We start from the raw sequence: 19,009 nt of genomic DNA, 5'->3' as shown, positions 1-19,009 counted from the left end.
GGCATCTGAACAGTTGCTGCCTGTCAACTACATGACGACATACGATACACAGTTAGACAATGGGAGACAGGCTGAAACCAGAGATGTGAAGTCATGCAGTTGGCATGTCAGCTATTTTAAGACTTTTAGTTATGTCTGACTGTCTCGGCAATGTCAGCTTTCATATTTCTTTACTGCAAGTTACTTTTTAGGGTAAACATGATAAAAATAATGTTATTTTAAAAGTGCTTAATTTAAAGGATTATATAAATATATGGATCTCTTACTAGTCTAGATTTATATGCATTTCCTTGAACTTGTTAGGCATTATATAAATAGTAATGCATTGAAACATAATATAAGCAACAATTCTTTTACACCTTCTCTATGCACACTTTGTAGCTATCACCACTAAATTGCTGTGCTTGACCAAAATATACATCATGGTATCTGAGCTGGTCACATTATTAAAATCATTCCCTTAAGCCTAAATGGACTAAGTAAATGCAAACCTAATCACAAACCTAATCACTAAAAGCTTATATAAGTCTTAAAATTGAAACCTTTGAAATGTAATTATTAATATTAACCACTTAACAACCGGCCCATAGCTGAATGACAGCTACAGGGTGGTTTGATAACTCTGGGAGGGCGTACTATGACGTCCTCCCAGAATCACGCTCCTGCGCACCCCCTGGGGCACACACACAGGAGCATCCGTGACCCATGCTCAGCCATAGCCAGCCGTGCTCAGCCATACCCAGTCGTACTTGGCCTCTGTATGTGGCCAGGCTGTGAAAGCACACATGTGGTATCGCCATACTCAGGATTATCTATTTCGGGGTGTCATTTTTGGTATGTATATGCTATGTGTTAGAAATATTGTATATATGGACAACTTTGTGTTAAAAAATATGCGTTTTCATTTTCTTTCCACATTTTCCAAAAATTCGTAGCAAAAAAATGACATGTTCAAAAGACTCATTATTCCTCATAGATTATACGTCGGGGTGTTTACTTTCCAAAATGGGGTAATTTTGGGGGCGTTTCCATTGTCTTGGTGCTCCAGAACACCTGATGGCGCTCTCTGCATGTTGGGCCTCTGTATGTGGCCACACTGTGTAAAAGTCTCACACATGTGGTATCACCATACTTGGGAGGAATAGCAGAATGTGTTTTGAGGTGTAATTAGTGGTATGCATATGCTGTGTGTGAAAAAAAAACTGCTAATATGACAATTTTGTGAAAAAAAGAAAAAAAAAAATCTTGATTTTGCAAAGAATTGTTGGAAAAAAATTACAACTTCAAAAAACTCTCAATGCCCCTTTCTAAATACCTTGTAATGTCTACTTTCCAAAAAGGGGTCATTTGGGGGGTATTTGTACTTTCCTGGCATGCTAGGGTCTCAAGAAATTAGATAGGCCATCAGTACTTGAGGTGTGATCAATTTTCAGAGATTGGCACCATAGCTTGCGGACTCTATAACTATCACAAACACCAAATAAAATACATCAATTTGGGTTATTTTTACCAATGATATGTAGCAGTATAAATTTTGGCCAAAATTTATGAAGAAAAATTACTAATTTGCAAAATTTTATAACAGAAACTAAGAAAAATGCATTTTTTTTTACAGAATTTTCAGTATTTTTTCTTTTATAGCGCAAAAAATAAAAAACCCAGTAGTGATTAAATACCACCAAAAGAAAGCTCTATTTGTGGAAAAAAAAGGACAAAAATGTCATATAGTTACCAGTGTTGCATGATTGAGTAATTGTCATTCAAAATGTGAGAGCACCGAAAGCTGAAAATTGGTCTGGTTAGGAAGGGAGTTTAAGTGCCCAGGGGGTAAGTGGTTAAATGTAATGCTAACTTTAAAAGTTTGTATTTTTGAAATGTAATTTTGGTAATGTAATAAGTTTTGAAATGTAATTTTAATCCCAGGTTCACACTGAGCTGCGGGAATGAAGCTGTGTGAGTTTAGCTGAATTTGCATGATTTCATTCCCGCATGTCACTGCACAGATGTCAATGTACATTGCAACCCGAAATCCCAAAAATAGTACAGAAACTACTTTTTGAAATTGGTGAAAATGCAGCGTTGCACCGATTAGGACAGTGCCATTGCAAGTAATTGCCGCCAATTTGACATGTCAAATCGCCTGTCAAATCATACCAATGTGAACCAGGGCTATATTTTTAAATACCTGGTAATCCTTCCAAAAAGATCCTAGTTTAGGGCCTTCCTGTTACAGGGTGACAAACAAGGCTCTGTTGCTCTCGCTTATTTGTGCTCCTGTGTAATCTCCCTGTCAAAACGGATTTATGATTGTGACTACACATGGCAGTTTCAATACACATTACAAAAGCATGGTCCACAGTTGTAATAATTGCAATCAGAGAAATTGCTCTCTACTTTTTATCTCACCTCTACTCATCAGATAATATAACACAATTAAATAGAAGGCATTTCCTACCTTAAGAAGGCAAAACTGACAGCTTGAAATTACAACACAAAACTGGAATATCCAAATGTCTTTGAAGAGGCCTTGGTGCAGAAGCAAAAATCCAAAAAATGAAACACAGATGGCCAGCAATATTGCTATGATGTTTTCCCCAATATTTTCAGTTCTGCAACATTTAAATATAAATGTAAAAAATAAATGTAAAATAAATTTTTAAAAATACAGCAAAACGTCAGGTTAGGCCAAAGTGAACTAAACAATAAGCCAAGGTCATTGGCGTATATAATAAAAAAAGTACATATGTATGTGAAACTTTACCACTCTAACAATCTGCACGTTTGGAAGAATGGTGAAACATTATCATAGACACACTCCTAAACCTTGTAAACAGCCTTCTTAGAAGAGTTGAAGTTGTCATAGCAGCAAAGGATGGGCCAACTCAATATTGGGGATCTACGGACGAAGACCGGAATGCCATTAAAGTTAATGTAGCCTAAAAAAATCTTTGGAAAACAGTGCTGTCCAAAAAATTACTCAATTATTCAAAAGAAAGCCTAAGCCAATGAAGCAAGCTCTAAAAATAATAATATGAATACTAACAATAAACTAAATATAAATTCTTGCCGCAACACAATGTGAGATACCCACAATATACAAAAAACAAAAATTATAAAGCTGCGCTAAAACTTATAAAGTGCAAAAATGATATTGTGACATATTGAATTCTAATATCAAATACTAAACAGTGTATATGACCAAAAAAAATGTGCAAAAAAAAAAAAATACTCAAAATTAAAACATAAAAAGTCCAAAGAGGAAGAGAAACGCAAAGAAAAAAATCCAGTCCATTGAAGTGACTCTTTAAAACACCCTTCAGATGTATAGCAGGTGCGCCCAGAGAGAGAGTTTTATCCACCACCAAATTCAGTAAGGCTTACCAGCTGACAAGATCTCTTTTTAGGGAGATCATACAAGCTTGAAAACAAAACGATCGCTCCTGGTCTCTCCAATAGTTCTGCTGGCGTCTCCAACTCCTATATCTCCTTCTAAAGCCGCGTACACACGGGCGGACTGTCTGGCCAACTTAGTCCGTCGAAACACATTTCAGCGGACAGTCCGCTCGTGTGTGGGCTTCAGCTGACTTTTTCAGCGTGCAGTCTGGCGGACTAAGTATTTCGGAATTTCCGTAATACTGTCCGTCATACTTTGGTTTCAGCGGACAATCCGCTCGTGAGTAGGCTAGTTTGACGGACTAAGAATGGCGCATGCTCAGAAAGGATTTACACGGCGAAAGGTTGCATTGCTGAGTATTGGACTTCCTATTTCTAGTCCCGTCGTACGTGCTGTACACGTCATCGCGCAAGCTTTCGACGGACTGTTTGTGCATCCGTGTGTGGTCAAGTCCATTCATTCGAAAGTATGACGGACTGTCCATCGGATTTTCTGACGGACTAAGTAGGCCATACAGTCCGCCCGTGTGTACGCGGCTTTAGAGCCTCTCACATTCCACCATAATTATTTGGTAAGAAAAAAGAGAAAGGCTCCCATAGCATAATTCCGTATAAAATTTTAATCCGAACGTAATAAAAAAGTAACAAACTCACAGATTTCCAGCTGAGTACAAGCGTGTGTATAATCACGAGCCGGCCGGCTCTCTCCTATTTACACCGCCCGCCCTTCCTGGTCAACGGGGAATGGCGGTGACGTCAGCACGCCACTCACCCTACGTCGTTTCGTGACTTTGACGAAACGACGTAGGGTGAGCGGCGTGCTGACGTCACCGCCATTCCCCGTTGACCAGGAAGGGCGGGCGGTGTAAATAGGAGAGAGCCGGCCGGCTCGTGATTATACACACGCTTGTACTCAGCTGGAAATCTGTGAGTTTGTTACTTTTTTATTACGTTCGGATTAAAATTTTATACGGAATTATGCTATGGGAGCCTTTCTCTTTTTTCTTACCAAATAATTATGGTGGAATGTGAGACGCTCTAAGAAGGAGATATAGGAGTTGGAGACACCAGCAGAACCTATTGGAGAGACCAGGAGCGATCATTTTGTTTTCAAGCTTGTATGATCTCCCTAAAAAGAGATCTTGTCAGCTGGTAAGCCTTACTGAATTTGATGGTGGATAAAACTCTCTCTCTGGGCGCACCTGCTATACATCTGAAGGGTGTTTTAAAGAGTCACTTCAATGGACTGAATTTTTTTCTTTGCGTTTCTCTTCCTCTTTGGACTTTTTATGCGTTTTAATTTTGAGTATTTTTTTTTGCACATTTTTTTGGTCATATACACTGTTTAGTATTTGATATTAGAATTCAATATGTCACAATATCATTTTTGCACTTCATAAGTTTTAGCGCAGCTTTATAATTTTTGATTAAAGTTAATGTGTGTGTAAAGGCAGGTGTCCCAATATTTTTGACAATATAGCGTATATATATATATATATATATATATATATATATATATATATATATATCACATTTTTGTAAAAATTTAATAATATAATATCCTTTCATGTGACAACGCTGAAAAAATGACACTTTGCTACTCATTATGTAGTAGTGAGTGTACAGAGTGAGTGAGTGTCAATATTTTGTGTGGCCACCATTATTTTCCAGCACTGCCTTAACCCTCTTGGATATGGAGTTCACCAGAGCTTCACAGGTTGCCACTTGAGTCCTCTTCCACTCCTCCATGATGACATCACGGAGCTGGTGGATGTTAGAGACCTTGCACTCCTCCGCCTTCCATTTGAGGATGACCCACAAATGCTCAATAGGGTTTAGGTCTGGAGACATGCTTGCAGGGCCGTCTTAAAGAGGAAGTAAACCCCACCAAAAGAATTCTATTTTTAAAATATTTCTATGTTTATTAACATATCCAAGCAAAAGATATATTAATAACTCCAAAACGAGCACTGGAAGTAACTTTTTTAGTAGTTTTATTTTTTTGTATCTTCTGGGTATTGTCCGCGCCATTCTTTGTGCTGTTTTAAGAAGCCGATGCGGATGTCATTTCCGCCCTTATTTCGTATCCCTGCCGAAATCTCGCGCATGCGCTGTAGCATCGTAACCAAGCCTCGTTCTCAATTGCCGTTACTACAGCAACAGAGCATTGTTCAGTCACAAGGGGGAGTATCAGGAAGACCAGATAATTACTGCATCGCGAGACTTCTCCTCTGTGCCGTTCAGAGGAGAATCTCACTCACAGTAAATTTAAGGCAAGCAGGAAAGAAACAAATGGCATTATATACATGCCGCCATTGAAAGTGCATACTGCGCAATTGCGCATGCCGTCATGAACATTAAAAAGACGATTTATATCATAACTACACAAGTAAGTGCACTTTCACAGGCAGCGATCAGCTGCCTGTGTTATGTAGTATCTGATAAGATTAACTTGTATCTGAGGGTTTACAACCACTTTAATAGCATAATGGGCCCCTGGGCAAAGTAATACTCTGGGTCCCCTACAACGGAGACAAGCAGAGCTTCCTCTTTTGAGTGGAGTTCCGCATTACCCACATGAACAATCATTCTGTACAGCAAAGAAACAGTGGGAAAATACTACATACATAAAGTAACAAAGCTGTCCTGTGCATATAATATATCTGCTAGATTGATGCCTCCCCAGCATTATGGCCCCTCTACACCCTAGATATCCCTGCAGCACTCTGACCCCTCTACACCCTAGATATCCCCCCAGAACTCTGACCCCTCTACACCCCAGATATCCCCCCAGCACTCTGACCCCTCTACACCCTAGATATCCCCCCAGCACTATGGCCCCTCTACACCCCAGATACCCCTCAGCAATCTGACCCCTCTAGACCCTATATATACCCCCAGCACTCTGACCCCTCTACATCCTAAATATCCCCCCCAGCACTCTGTCCCCTCTACACACCAGATATACTCCCAGCACTCTGACCCGTCTACACCCCAGATATCCCTCCAGCACTCTGACCCCTCTACACCCTAGATATCCCCCCAGCACTTTGACCCCTCTACACCCCAGATATCCCCCCAGCACTCTCACCCCTCTACACCCCAGAAATCCCCCACAGCACTCTGACCCTTCTACATCCCAGATATCCCCCCAGCATTCTGACCCCTCTACACCCCAGATATCCCCCCAGCACTCTGACCCCTCTACACCCCAGAAATCCCCCTAGCACTCTGACCTCTCAACACACCAGAAACCCCCCCCCCCCCCAACACTCTGACCCCTCAACACCCTAGATATATCCCCAGCACTCTGACCCCTCTACACCTCAGATATCCCCCCAGCACTCTGACCCCTCTACACCCCGGAAATCCCCCCAGCACTCTGACCCCTCTACATCCTAGATATCCCCCAAGCACTCTGACCCTCTACACCCCAGATATCCCCCCAGCACTCTGACCCCTCTACACTCCAGATATCCCCCCAGCACTCTAACCCCTCTACACCCTAGATATATCCACAGCACTCTGACCCCTCTACACCTCAGATATCCCCCCAGCACTCTGACCCCTCTACATCCTAGCTACCCCCCAGCACTCTGAGCCCTCTACACCCCAGATACCCCCCCAGCACTCTGACCCCTCTACACCCCAGATATCCCCCCAGCACTCTGAGCCCTCTACACCCCAGATATCCCCCCAGCACTCTGACCCCTCTACACCCCAGATATCCCCCCAGCACTCTGACCCCTCTACAACTCAGATATCCCCCCAGCACTCTCACCCCTCTACACCCCAGAAATCCCCCACAGCACTCTGACCCTTCTACATCCCAGATATCCCCCCAGCATTCTGACCCCTCTACACCCCAGATATCCCCCCAGCACTCTGACCCCTCTACACCCCAGAAATCCCCCTAGCACTCTGACCTCTCAACACACCAGAAATCCCCCCCCAACACTCTGACCCCTCAACACCCTAGATATATCCCCAGCACTCTGACCCCTCTACACCTCAGATATCCCCCCAGCACTCTGACCCCTCTACACCCCGGAAATCCCCCCAGCACTCTGACCCCTCTACATCCTAGATATCCCCCAAGCACTCTGACCCTCTACACCCCAGATATCCCCCCAGCACTCTGACCCCTCTACACTCCAGATATCCCCCCAGCACTCTAACCCCTCTACACCCTAGATATATCCACAGCACTCTGACCCCTCTACACCTCAGATATCCCCCCAGCACTCTGACCCCTCTACATCCTAGCTATCCCCCAGCACTCTGAGCCCTCTACACCCCAGATACCCCCCAGCACTCTGACCCCTCTACACCCCAGATATCCCCCCAGCACTCTGAGCCCTCTACACCCCAGATATCCCCCCAGCACTCTGACCCCTCTACACCCCAGATATCCCCCCAGCACTCTGACCCCTCTACAACTCAGATATCCCCCCAGAACTCTGACCCCTCTACACCCCAGATATCCCCCCAGCACTCTGACCCCTCTACACCCTAGATCAGGGGTATCCAAAGTACAGCTTGCGGCCACATCCGGCCCGCTAGGATGTTTCTTCCGGCCCACAGCTAGAGTCATTAGACTCACTGCAGGGACAATCTCTGCTCGGGTTGCGGGGCTTGCTTTGCATACAGGCAGTGAGGGGTGTGCAGCGCAAGTTCCGCAACTCGAGAAACCCGACGAAGTTCAAATTCATCCCCAGCATTATGGCCCCTCTACACCCTAGATATCCCTGCAGCACTCTGACCCCTCTACACCCTAGATATCCCCCCAGAACTCTGACCCCTCTACACCCCAGATATCCCCCAGCACTCTGACCCCTCTACACCCTAAATATCCCCCCAGCACTATGGCCACTCTACACCCCAGATACCCCCCCCCAGCAATCTGACCCCTCTACACCCTATATATACCCCCAGCACTCTGACCCCTCTACATCCTAAATATTCCCCCCAGCACTCTGTCCCCTCTACACCCCGGAAATCCCCCCAGCACTCTGACCCCTCTACATCCTAGATATCCCCCAAGCACTCTGACCCTCTACACCCCAGATATCCCCCCAGCACTCTGACCCCTCTACACTCCAGATATCCCCCCAGCACTCTAACCCCTCTACACCCTAGATATATCCACGGCACTCTGACCCCTCTACACCTCAGATATCCCCCCAGCACTCTGACCCCTCTACACCCCAGCTATCCCCCAGCACTCTGAGCCCTCTACACCCCAGATATCCCCCCAGCACTCTGACCCCTCTACACCCCAGATATCCCCCCAGCACTCTGAGCCCTCTACACCCCAGATATCCCCCCAGCACTCTGACCCCTCTACACCCCAGATATCCCTCCAGCACTCTGACTCCTCTACAACTCAGATATCCCCCCAGAACTCTGACCCCTCTACACCCCAGATATCCCCCCAGCACTCTGACCCCTCTACAACTCAGATATCCCCCCAGAACTCTGACCCCTCTACACCCCAGCTATCCCCCCAGCACTCTGAGCCCACTACACCCCAGATATCCCCAGCACTCTGACCCCTCTGCACCCCAGATATGCCCCCAGCACTCTGACCCCTCTACACCCTAGATCAGGGGTATCCAAAGTACAGCTTGCGGCCACATCCGGCCCGCTAGGATGTTTCTTCCGGCCCACAGCTAGAGTCATTAGACTCACTGCAGGGACAATCTCTGCTCGGGTTGCGGGGCTTGCTTTGCATACAGGCAGTGAGGGGTGTGCAGCGCAAGTCCCGCAACTCGAGAAACCCGACGAAGTTCAAATTCATCCCCAGCATTATGGCCCCTCTACACCCTAGATATCCCTGCAGCACTCTGACCCCTCTACACCCTAGATATCCCCCCAGAACTCTGACCCCTCTACACCCCAGATATCCCCCAGCACTCTGACCCCTCTACACCCTAAATATCCCCCCAGCACTATGGCCACTCTACACCCCAGATACCCCCCCCCAGCAATCTGACCCCTCTACACCCTATATATACCCCCAGCACTCTGACCCCTCTACATCCTAAATATCCCCCCCAGCACTCTGTCCCCTCTACACACCAGATATCCTCCCAGCACTCTGACCCGTCTACACCCCAGATATCCCTCCAGCACTCTGACCCCTCTACACCCCAGATATCCCCCCAGCACTCTGACCCCTCTACATCCCAGATATCCCCGCAGCACTCTGACCCCTCTACACCCCAGAAATCCCCCCCAGCACTCTGACCCCTCTACATCCTAAATATCCCCCCAACAATCTGACTCCTCTACATCCTAAATATCCCCCCCAGCACTCTGTCCCCTCTACACACCAGATATCCTCCCAGCACTCTGACCCCTCTACACCCCAGATATGCCCCCAGCACTCTGACCCCTCTACACCCTAGATCAGGGGTCTCCAAAGTACAGCTTGCGGGCCACATCCGGCCCGCTAGGATGTTTCTTCCGGCCCACAGCTAGTCATTAGGCTCACTGCAGGGACAATCTCTGCTCGGGTTGCGGGGCTTGCTTTGCATACTGACAGGCAGTGAGGGGTGTGCAGCACAAGTCCCGTAACTCGAGAAACCTGACGAAGTTCAAATTCATTCAGTGCAGACCGGCTGCACCTCCCACCGCCCACCCGTAGTTAAATTCAGTAATCTTAATGCTGTCACATACAGCGTGCCCATGTAACAGCCGGGTGGGACCTTGGAAGTGCAGTAGGTCTGCATTACAGCCAGCCCTTCAGAGGAGTACCACAGCGGTAATGGACACAGATCTACAGGGGAAATAAAGGACGGTGCAGGGAGAAAGAAATGTGCTCTGGTGGGGATGCAAGAGAAGGGAGGCACTCTGATGGGGGACAAAAGTGTGGAGGGAGGGGGCTGTAATGGAGGACACAAATTGAAGGGGGGTTCTGAGAGGGACACAATTGTTTGGGGTTCTCTGATGGGGGCACAAGTGTGGGAGGACTCTGATAGAGAACACAAGTGTGGGGGGGGGCTCTAATGGGGACACAAGTGTTTGGGGGGCTCTGATGGGGACACATATTCAGGCGGGATTATGATGGGGACACCATTGTTCAGGGGTCTCTGATGAGGCCACAAGTGTGGGGGAACTCTGATGGGGGCACAAGTGTGGGGGGACTCTGTTGGGGGCACAAGTGTGGGAGGACTCTGATTAGGATACAGGTGTGGGGGGCACTCTGATTGGGATACAAATGTGCAGGCAGAGTCTGATGAGGACACAATGAGCACCGCTACCAGCCTGCCTCCCCTGTGTATCCATCACTCTGAGTGCCATCGTGGGGCTCCCAATTTCCAGGCAGTGTGGGCTCAAGGATCAGCTGCTTTAGGGGAAGTGCAGGGGTCCCCTATGCAGCTGGGGCCCCTGGGCAGTGTCCAGGTGTGCCCACTTTTTAAGACAGCCCTGTACTGTGCTGCCATCCAGAGTTTTCAGGCAGAAATGCTTCTTTCATAGAAACTAATGTAGGACTCAAAAGAGTAGTGCTACGTTCCATGTGGGAGTGGCTACAAATTTTCCAGATAAAAAGCCAGCAGCATACGCTAGAAGGGGAGTTTTACCATAGAACAATACAAAATCAATAATATGTTTTCCTATGATTGCTTAATGCAATCTTGTTTGATAAGCAAATTGTCGACAAGCTATACCAAAAGCTAAGTGACTTTTATGGGAAAGGATGGATAGTGTGTATATGCGCATATGTATGCATATTTGTAGCACTCTATATAACTTGTATTGTTTTCCTATAACTGCATGTAGTTTGTATAAGCATTATTCTTAACAATTAAAAAAGGACAGTTACAACTTGCACTTCAAAGTTTCCAGGTGATGCAGGGTAAATTCAAGGTTATAATGCTAATAGGGTCCTTAAATACACTGGCCATGCAGCCTCTTGGGACAGGGAAGATTCATATACTGTAGAGACTGAGAGCATAAAAACAGAGAACAGGGCTCAAGGTGACCTTTTTGTTTTGAAATCATAAACATGATGATAATAATAAAGTGCATTCACAAGCATAAAGAAGTGAAGCAGCTTGCCACATGTCAATACAGAAGATCTGACAGCCTCCTTAGTCAGTAGAGAGACTGTGTGGGAAGGGAAGCCCATTCAGGATCCTTGCAGGAAAGCATATTTTTAAATCCATAAAGTTTTGGAAAGATAGTAGCATCTTAAGCCCTTGTACACACGGTCGGAAATTCCGACAACCAAATCCGTCGGATTTTGTCTGACGGATTTTGTCTGAAACTGTTGCATACACACGGTCGGACAAAGTTGTCGGAATGTCCGATCGTTCAGAACGTGATGACGTTATTTTGTTACGATGGGACTAAGTTCAGGCTAGTAGCCAATAGCTTTGATGTAGGAATTTGATCTGAGCATGCGTGGCACTTTGTCCGATCGGAATTCTCTACACATGATCGGAGTATGTCCGATCGGAGCATTTTGTCTGAAAATGTTACCAACAAGTTGGAAAACTTGGTCCGTTGGATACTCCAACGGAAACAGTCCGATGGAGACCACACACAGTCGGAATATCCGACAAAACAGTCCGATCGGACACATTCCGTCGGAATCTCCGACGTATATCTGTGTACAAGGGCTTAGATTCCTCTCTGTTTGGAGATACAGTGGGGCAAAAAAGTATTTAGTCAGCCACCAATTTTGCAAGTTCTCCCACTTAAAAAGATGAGAGAGGCCTCTAATTGTCATAATAGGTATACCTCAACCATGAGAGACAAACTGTGGAAACAAATCCAGACAATCACATTGTCTGATTTTTTAAAGAATTTATTTGAAAATTATGGTGGAAAATAAGTATTTGGTCACCTACAAACAAGCAAGATTTCTGGCTCTCACAGACCTGTATCTTCTTCTTTAAGAGGCTCCTCTGTCCTCCACTCATTACCTGTATTAATGGCACCTGTTTGAACTTTCTATCAGTATAAAAGACACTTGTCCACAACCTCAAACAGTCACACTCCAAATGCCACTATGGTGAAGACCAAAGAGCTGTTGAAGAACACCAGAAACAAAATTGTAGACCTGCACCAGGCTGGGAAGACTGAATCTGCAATAGGCAAGCAGCTTGGTGTGAAGAAATTAACTGTGGAAGCAATAATTAGAAAATTGAAGACATATAAGGCCACTGATAATCTCCCTCGATCTGGGGCTCCACGCAAGATCTCACCCCGTGGGGTCAAAATGATCACAAGAACGGCAAAAATCTCAGAACCACATGGGGGGGGGGGGGGCCTAGTGAATCACCTGCTGAGAGCTGGAACCAACGTAACAAGGCTACCATCACTAATACAATACGCGGCAAGGGACTCAGATCCTGCAGTGCCAGACATGTCCCCCTGCTTAAGCCAGTACATGTCCGGGCCCGTCTGAGGTTTGCTAGAGAGCATTTGGATGATCCAGAAGAGGAATGAGAGAATGTCATATGGTCAGATGAAAGTTTAAGCTCTGAGACCCCTGCAAAACCGAGCATAGCCTCTCTATATTCTCGCAGATCCTCAAGGGTAGCTTCCCCTTCATCGCCAAACACAAAACAATCTGTAAGGCTCTCCCACAGCAATCCAGGGCCTCCAAAGTCATATCCCCCCGGAGAGCATTCTGTTGTCTCCCCTAAATATCCCTGCTCTGCGTGCCATTGCAGAGCCCGATAATGATTGTCCAGCTCTATCTCCTGCTGGACCAGCCTGTCCAACTCAGTCACCCATTGCTCCTGGGGCCGCTCTCCCAGGAATGCCATCCGCAATGCCCGTTGGTCACTGGCCCATTGCTCTTGGGTTGGAAAGCACTTGCCCTGTTTTATACCAGCGAGCTGGAGGGCTCCAATCCAGAGCTCCACCCTAATCTGCTGCCTGAGCTCCAGGTATTCATCCTCAGACACAGTCCTGGTGTATGCTGAAGGGACGATCCACAGCAGCCGGGAACTCTGATGCCAGGTCCATATCTCCTCTGGGGTGACTTAAGTCTGCTATCCTGATCTTGGATCCCAGTGGAGGTTTGGATGTCCCAGACTGCAGGAAGCAACCCACTGCTTGCCACCAATGTGACGGAACCGATCCCACACTCCGATTGAGTGCTTCCGTCTATACACCGCTTCCTAAGTCCTGGAACACAAGTTCAATGGATCTGGCTATAGGAACCCCCAAGAACTAGAAGACACCAGTCCTAGAGGACATCAGGAATGACCTTTATTTGAGATCTCATACAAAATATATATACAGCGGGGTGACTAAAACCTAACCTAATTAGCATGAGCTAATTATCTAATCAACACTCAGACTAGTTGACTGAGGGATAAGACTTTTCGGCTCCTAGCTCACTAACAATTCAATAAACATTAACATAAACATAAACAAAGGGCTAATTAGCACAAACAACAACGTTTGTAATGTCCTTACAAGCCAGACTAGACTCATTTACACAACAGACAGGTGGTTGGAGTTAAAGACATTAGCATCTAACAGTGTGTGTCCCAACAGCATGGAACAACACACATCATATATACATATATACAGCATTGAATCTGACTAGCAGATTATAGTGGGGTTCTCATTCACCCTGTGTCCCTTAAAATCCAGGGCCCATAATCGATCTGCAAGAGGCTCGCATTCAGTCCTCTCAAAAAGCCTGTGTCCCGGCTAGGTCTGTCACAAGCGCACACTTCCAGGTTGCAGGAAGCAGTGGCATTCCAATGGCTACTTGTTTTGAGGGCTCATTCCCCTTTTTTCCAAGCCAAGGAATCACCGTAACAATCCCAGTAACAATGGGCAGTCCCACATTAGCATACACTGGAAAAAAAATACTAGGGATTGAGTATATCCTATGAGCAATGTTTAAGAACAAGGACAAAAAAGGGGGCCATAAATAAAAAAATCTTTTTTTAAGAACAAGAACTAAATGGAAAAAAATTTGCTGAATTTTTGCACCACTAAAAATAAATATATTTCGTCTTGAACAAAGGGAAAAAAACTAACACAATGTAAAAAGCTGCCCAAAAAGGTTTTGAGTCTCTAGAAACATAAATCCTCTGTAACTTATTCAAAATGGTTACAAGTTAGCACAAAGAGTATACTATTAAATTTTAAGAAATCACTTTACTAAATTAAATTTAAAAAAAGAAACCACTATCAAGCTATACGAAAAGATAACGGAAAATTCCTATCAGAATACTTACCGTAATTTTCCTTTCCTGATGGACTCCATGGCAGCCTACGCGTGGGTTTAGTCCCGCCTCTACTACCCTATAGGACGATACTCCCATAAATCTTTGCTCCCTGTCAGAGGCTATGTTCGGTAACTAGCCTACTCCAGCCATTTGGGAGGGAACTCCTGTTGCATGGAGTCCATCAGAAAAGGAAAGTTACAGTAAGTATTTTGATAGGAATTTTCAGTTTTCCTGACAGACTCCATGGCAGCCTATGTGTGGGAAATAACTCACCGTATACACCCGGGTGGGAAAAATGCAGAACAAACAAAGATTTATTTAACACCATCAACCGACAGTACTTTAACACCAAAGTCAACTGAGGATAAAGCCGCTGGCTCAACACAATAATGAGTCATAAAGGTATGAATCGTTGACCAGGATGCCGCTCTGCAGATCACTTCAGGAGCCACATGGTGAGAAGCTGCCCACGAGGTTGAAAGACTTCTAGTTAAGTGCACTGTTACCGCCTCAGGAGAAGCCAAGCCCTTCTCTTTATATGCCCACTGGATTGCTTGTACGATCCCCACAGCAATTGATCTGAGCCACCAACATCAAGAGGGTGAACATCTGAGATTCCGGTGGAACTAAAGGTGGGGAGTGAGATTTCTTGGTTCTCATGAAAGATTGAGGTGACCTTAGGGTTTGACCCTAACATCGGAACCAGGACTACCCTGCTTGGAAAAAAAGGTAAGGAAAGGTTCTTTGGCTCCTAGAGCCTGAATTTCAGATACTCTCTTCGCCGAGGTGATGGCCTCCAAAAAGGCAGTTTTAATGGTAAGCTCTCTGATGGATAGTGGATTATCGAGATGTGAGAAAAAATCCAAGACTAGTGGCAGATCCCATTTGGGAAGCCTGTGTTTCCTTTGAGGTCTCAATCTAACTGGTCCCTTAAAGAATTGTTGAATAAGAGCGTGTCTGGCCCACGATACCCCAGTGAAGGCTGAGATAGCTGACACCTGTACACAAAGGGAACTAACAGATAAGGGTAAATCCAGACCTGATTGCAGGAAACGCAAAATGTCTTGAACTGCAGGTGTGCCACATGAATTAGCTCTGGAAGACATATGAGAAGAGAATTTAGCCCAAATTCATTCATACACTCTGTTAGTACTCTGTCTTCTTTCATTCCGGAGAGTGGGAATAACTTCCTTGGGACATCCTAGTGCTTCCAACCTTCCCCTCTCAAAAACCAAGCCTTCAACTGTAGGTGAGCTGGGCACGGATGGAGAATTGAGCCTTGGAAGAGCAGATCCCGTCTGATCGGAAGAGGGACTGGTTCTTGGAAGCTGAGAAGAGATAGGAGAGGAAACCAGGGCCTTTTGGGCCAGTGAGGAATTATGGCTATTATCTCCACCTCCTCCCACCTGAGTCTCCTCAGGAATTGAAAGACAATAGGAATTGGAGGGAAGGCATACGCCCTGTGGAACCACCAATGCTCTGTCAGTGCATCTATTCCGTAGGCTTGAGGATCCTGCAATCCACATAATTGGAAGAATGGAATGACAATTCCAAAGATTCTCCCGTTGTAGCCACCATAAGAGGGAACTCCTCATAACCTGAGTGATGCAAATGAGTTGGGCACATCCTCCATTGTGCCCACTTCACCATTGGTATTGTGGACACTATGGTTCCTATCATCCTTAGACAACGAAGTGCATTGAGATGAGAAGATAAGAGAGCCAGACGAATCCTGTCCCAAATTATTGCAACCTTCTCCTCGGGCAAAGAGATGGTACCTCTTACTGTGTCGAAGAGAGCTCTGAGAAACACAAGAGACTGTGAAGTATCTGACTCTTCTCTAGGTTCAGGAGCAATCCGAATTCCCTGAGGGTTGCGATAGCTTGATCTCTGTGCTCCAAGAGAAGATCTCTGTCCTGAGCCAGAAGGAGTACATCGTCTAGGTAATGATGGATACGGATTCCTCTGACCCTTAACAGAGCTACAATTGCCAACAGGACCTTTGAGAAGACACATGTAAATTGTAAGTGAAGTTGGCCTATGGAGAGTCAAAGGAATTGTTGGAAGTATGTTGTCACAGGAACGTGGAAGTAAGCGTATTTGAGGTCCATGGAGACAAGCCAATCTCCTAGCTGAACTGACTGTTGGATTGTGGACAGAGTCTCCATCTTGAACCTTTCTTTTTTGATGAAGCGATTCAGATGCGTCAAATCTATTACAGGTCTCCAAGCACCATTCTTCTTTTGGACCATAAAAAGAGGAAGACTTTCCCATACTGTGTTGGTCGGCTGGAACGGGAATAGCAGCGCCTTGATACAACAAAGATCTTACGTAGGCTGATAGGATTTGCCTTTTTTCTTCTGAAGCTGGAAAGGAAGTGGGAACACACCTGAGTTTGGGATCGCTGTTGAAGGTCCAGGCGTGACCTGAAGAGACCGTTCTGACAGTCCAGAAGTCCTGGATCGAGGCGGCCCAGACGTGCCAAAAATGGAGAAGACGAGCCTCAACCTGGTCTGTCTGGGCGGGCTCGATCTCAAAAAGACTTGGTCGGTTCCTTCTCTCCCGTCGAACTGCTCTTTGCAGATTTCTTGAAAGATGACTGCCTGGAGTTCCAGAACCTGGAAAATTCACATCCAGGCCTATAACTACGCGATTCTCTGGCACAATATTGATTCTGTCTCCTTGGAAAATTCTTCTTTGGCCTTGCAGGCGTCTGTCTTGAGGAAGAAACCCTGACTTGCCCCCAGTGGCTCGAATTATGGCACTCTCTAACTTATTGCCAAAAAGAGAGGATCCATCAAAAGGGATCTGGCACCAAACCTGTTTTTAAGCAGGATCGGCTAACCAAGGACAAAGCTACAGGGCACGCTTGGCAGTGACAGAAGATAACATAACTCGAGCCACCAGGCATATAATATCAATCAAGGCCTCCCCCAAGAAAGCCGAGGCCAACCTCAACTCTTGGACGCGTCCATCACTCTAGACAAGGCAGGTTTACAAGCCATGCCTGCCGTAAGATAGACCCGTTTTAAGTCAGAATCTATCCTTCTATCCAGGGCATCCTTGAATGAAACCGTGTCTTCTAGGGGAAGGGTCACGCCTCATTACTGCCACATCCACTAAGGGAGTTGACTCCAACTGCTTGACCTCATCCTCTTTGAAGGGGTAAAGCTTATGTATTTTAGAGAGGAGGGAATTCTTGTTTTCTACCTTTCCCCACTCGTCCTTGATAACTTCACCTAATTCAGAAAGAAAAGGAAAGCTGCTATGTTCCTTCTTTAATTGCTTGAAAAATTTTCTCTGCTTTGCAGGAGCCATTGGCTCTTCCAAATTTAAAGTTTCCTTGATGGCTTTGACCAAAGGAGGGAGCAAAGCAAAGTCAAATCCGGTGCCAGACTCTTCCTCCTCAGATTCACTATCTGAGAGGGCAGCGGATGGATGGCTAGGTAAAGAGGACTCCCAGGCGTCCTGAGCCTGAGTATCCCTTCCTGGGGATCGAGGAGACTCAATGGGAGACATGTGGGGGGTCTCCAGCTTCTTTAAACTGTCCTTAGCCATCTTCTCAACCAGAGACTTTAGTTGCGGTCAGAATCACTCCTTTTTCCAGTTGTTTTCACATAGCAGGTATCACAGAGAGACTTGTTTACAGGGACATGAACCCTAAACCCCCAGCAGCATGACTGGAGTGAGCCATGGAAAGTCGAGATGATTCCCGGCTACGGTGACTGGGTCTCGAGGGAGAACCATGGTGTCTGGTCCTGGAAGAGGAATGTCGTGGATGCGACTTTGAAGAATCACTTCCTCTGTGTGAATTCTGTTGCTGGATAGACCTAGAAGGGCTGACAAAAAGAAAGGAATCATCTGTGTTAATGGAAGCCATCAGATACTGATGTTCCAACTATCCCCCCCCCCCCCCCCAGAAGGCAGTACAAGGAAGTCCTCCCCACTACCATATACCTGCTGCAAGAGGGCTTGCCACTAGAAGGCGGCGATGGATCCAGGGCTCTGGAAGTGCCCATCAGGCTGAAAGAAAAACAGCCTGGTTAGGAGAAAGTAATGCAGCAGAAACAGGTAGCATACCTGTCCCCTAGAGATCCCATACCTTTAGATACAAAAAATCAAGGCCACAGGAACACTGCTACAAGCCTACAAACATTCCCAAGCTTGCAGGCTGTTTTCTCCTTTTAAAATTGCCACCTTTAATGAAGTCATCATCACGACAGCCACAGCGCTAGTACGAATGCGCGAATACCACTAAGCGCATGCACAAACCAAGCCTCATTCTCGCGCCAAACTTGCGCATGTGCAGAACGGCTACACGGACAAACGAGGAAGTAGATCGGCAGCTGGAATGCAGAGGAACCAGCTGCCATGCTAGCCAGACACACTGAGGAAACAGCATGTGGGAA

General features: G+C 46.1%; 1 protein-coding gene across 2 annotated transcripts in view; it reads right to left on the bottom strand.

Moving 5' to 3' along the window:
- The window catches only part of PCNX2 (pecanex 2), a 272,275-nt gene that overhangs the window by 158,703 nt on the left and 94,563 nt on the right, over positions 1 to 19,009 (bottom strand). For both annotated transcript variants that reach the window (XM_077486198.1, XM_077486199.1), the window contains exon 10: positions 2,456 to 2,609. In XM_077486198.1, the coding sequence (XP_077342324.1) occupies positions 2,456 to 2,609 (154 nt within the window). The remainder of the gene's footprint in view (positions 1 to 2,455; positions 2,610 to 19,009) is intronic.

Source organism: Lithobates pipiens, unplaced genomic scaffold (assembly GCF_037356315.1).
Source record: "Lithobates pipiens isolate NorthernLeopardFrog02 unplaced genomic scaffold, aLitPip1_a1.2 Scaffold_18, whole genome shotgun sequence".
Classification (NCBI taxonomy): domain Eukaryota; kingdom Metazoa; phylum Chordata; class Amphibia; order Anura; family Ranidae; genus Lithobates; species Lithobates pipiens.
Note: the sequence above shows the minus strand (reverse complement) of the source record. Positions and strands in the feature narration are given on the sequence as shown.